General features: G+C 35.5%; 1 protein-coding gene across 1 annotated transcript in view; it reads right to left on the reverse strand.

The window, feature by feature from the left end:
- LOC119591127 (serine-rich adhesin for platelets-like) overlaps nucleotides 1-290 on the reverse strand; it is a gene marked incomplete at its 5' end in the record, with an annotated part of 16,634 nt that extends 16,344 nt beyond the window's left edge. The window contains 1 exon segment of the mRNA XM_037939840.1: nucleotides 192-290. Within this exon segment, the coding sequence (XP_037795768.1) occupies nucleotides 192-290 (99 nt within the window).
- Between the last annotated feature and the right edge of the window lie 132 nt (nucleotides 291-422).

Raw genomic sequence — 422 nt, forward strand, 5'->3', positions numbered from 1 at the left:
AACGAAAGTAAAATGCTTGTTATCAATACTGCAGTGATATCAACGAGATCATGATCAATGTCAGCTTATCATTAGCATCATTAATTGCGTTTCAAGAATATACAACTAACGAATAAACAAAGCAGATAATAACCTTAACCTCCATTTTAATTAATGTTATAGTCTGTCCTTAAAAATATAGGGTAACTTACGTTTTCTTTCCGCAGATTTTTCGACTTCTCCAGTAACGACATTCGGTCCAAAATTCAGTGTTACTGTTCGGGATTTCCTCCACTACGCACGCATTCGGCCTGGAATGTCAAAAAAAGAGAGTCAGGGGGATTTGGCAGAATGTGAAATTTTATTGAAGGAAAGCGGATAATATTATATATGATTGCTGACTGCGTGTTTGAGCATTCAGTACTTTAAGACCTTAATGATCA

Source organism: Penaeus monodon, chromosome 28 (assembly GCF_015228065.2).
Source record: "Penaeus monodon isolate SGIC_2016 chromosome 28, NSTDA_Pmon_1, whole genome shotgun sequence".
Taxonomy (NCBI): domain Eukaryota; kingdom Metazoa; phylum Arthropoda; class Malacostraca; order Decapoda; family Penaeidae; genus Penaeus; species Penaeus monodon.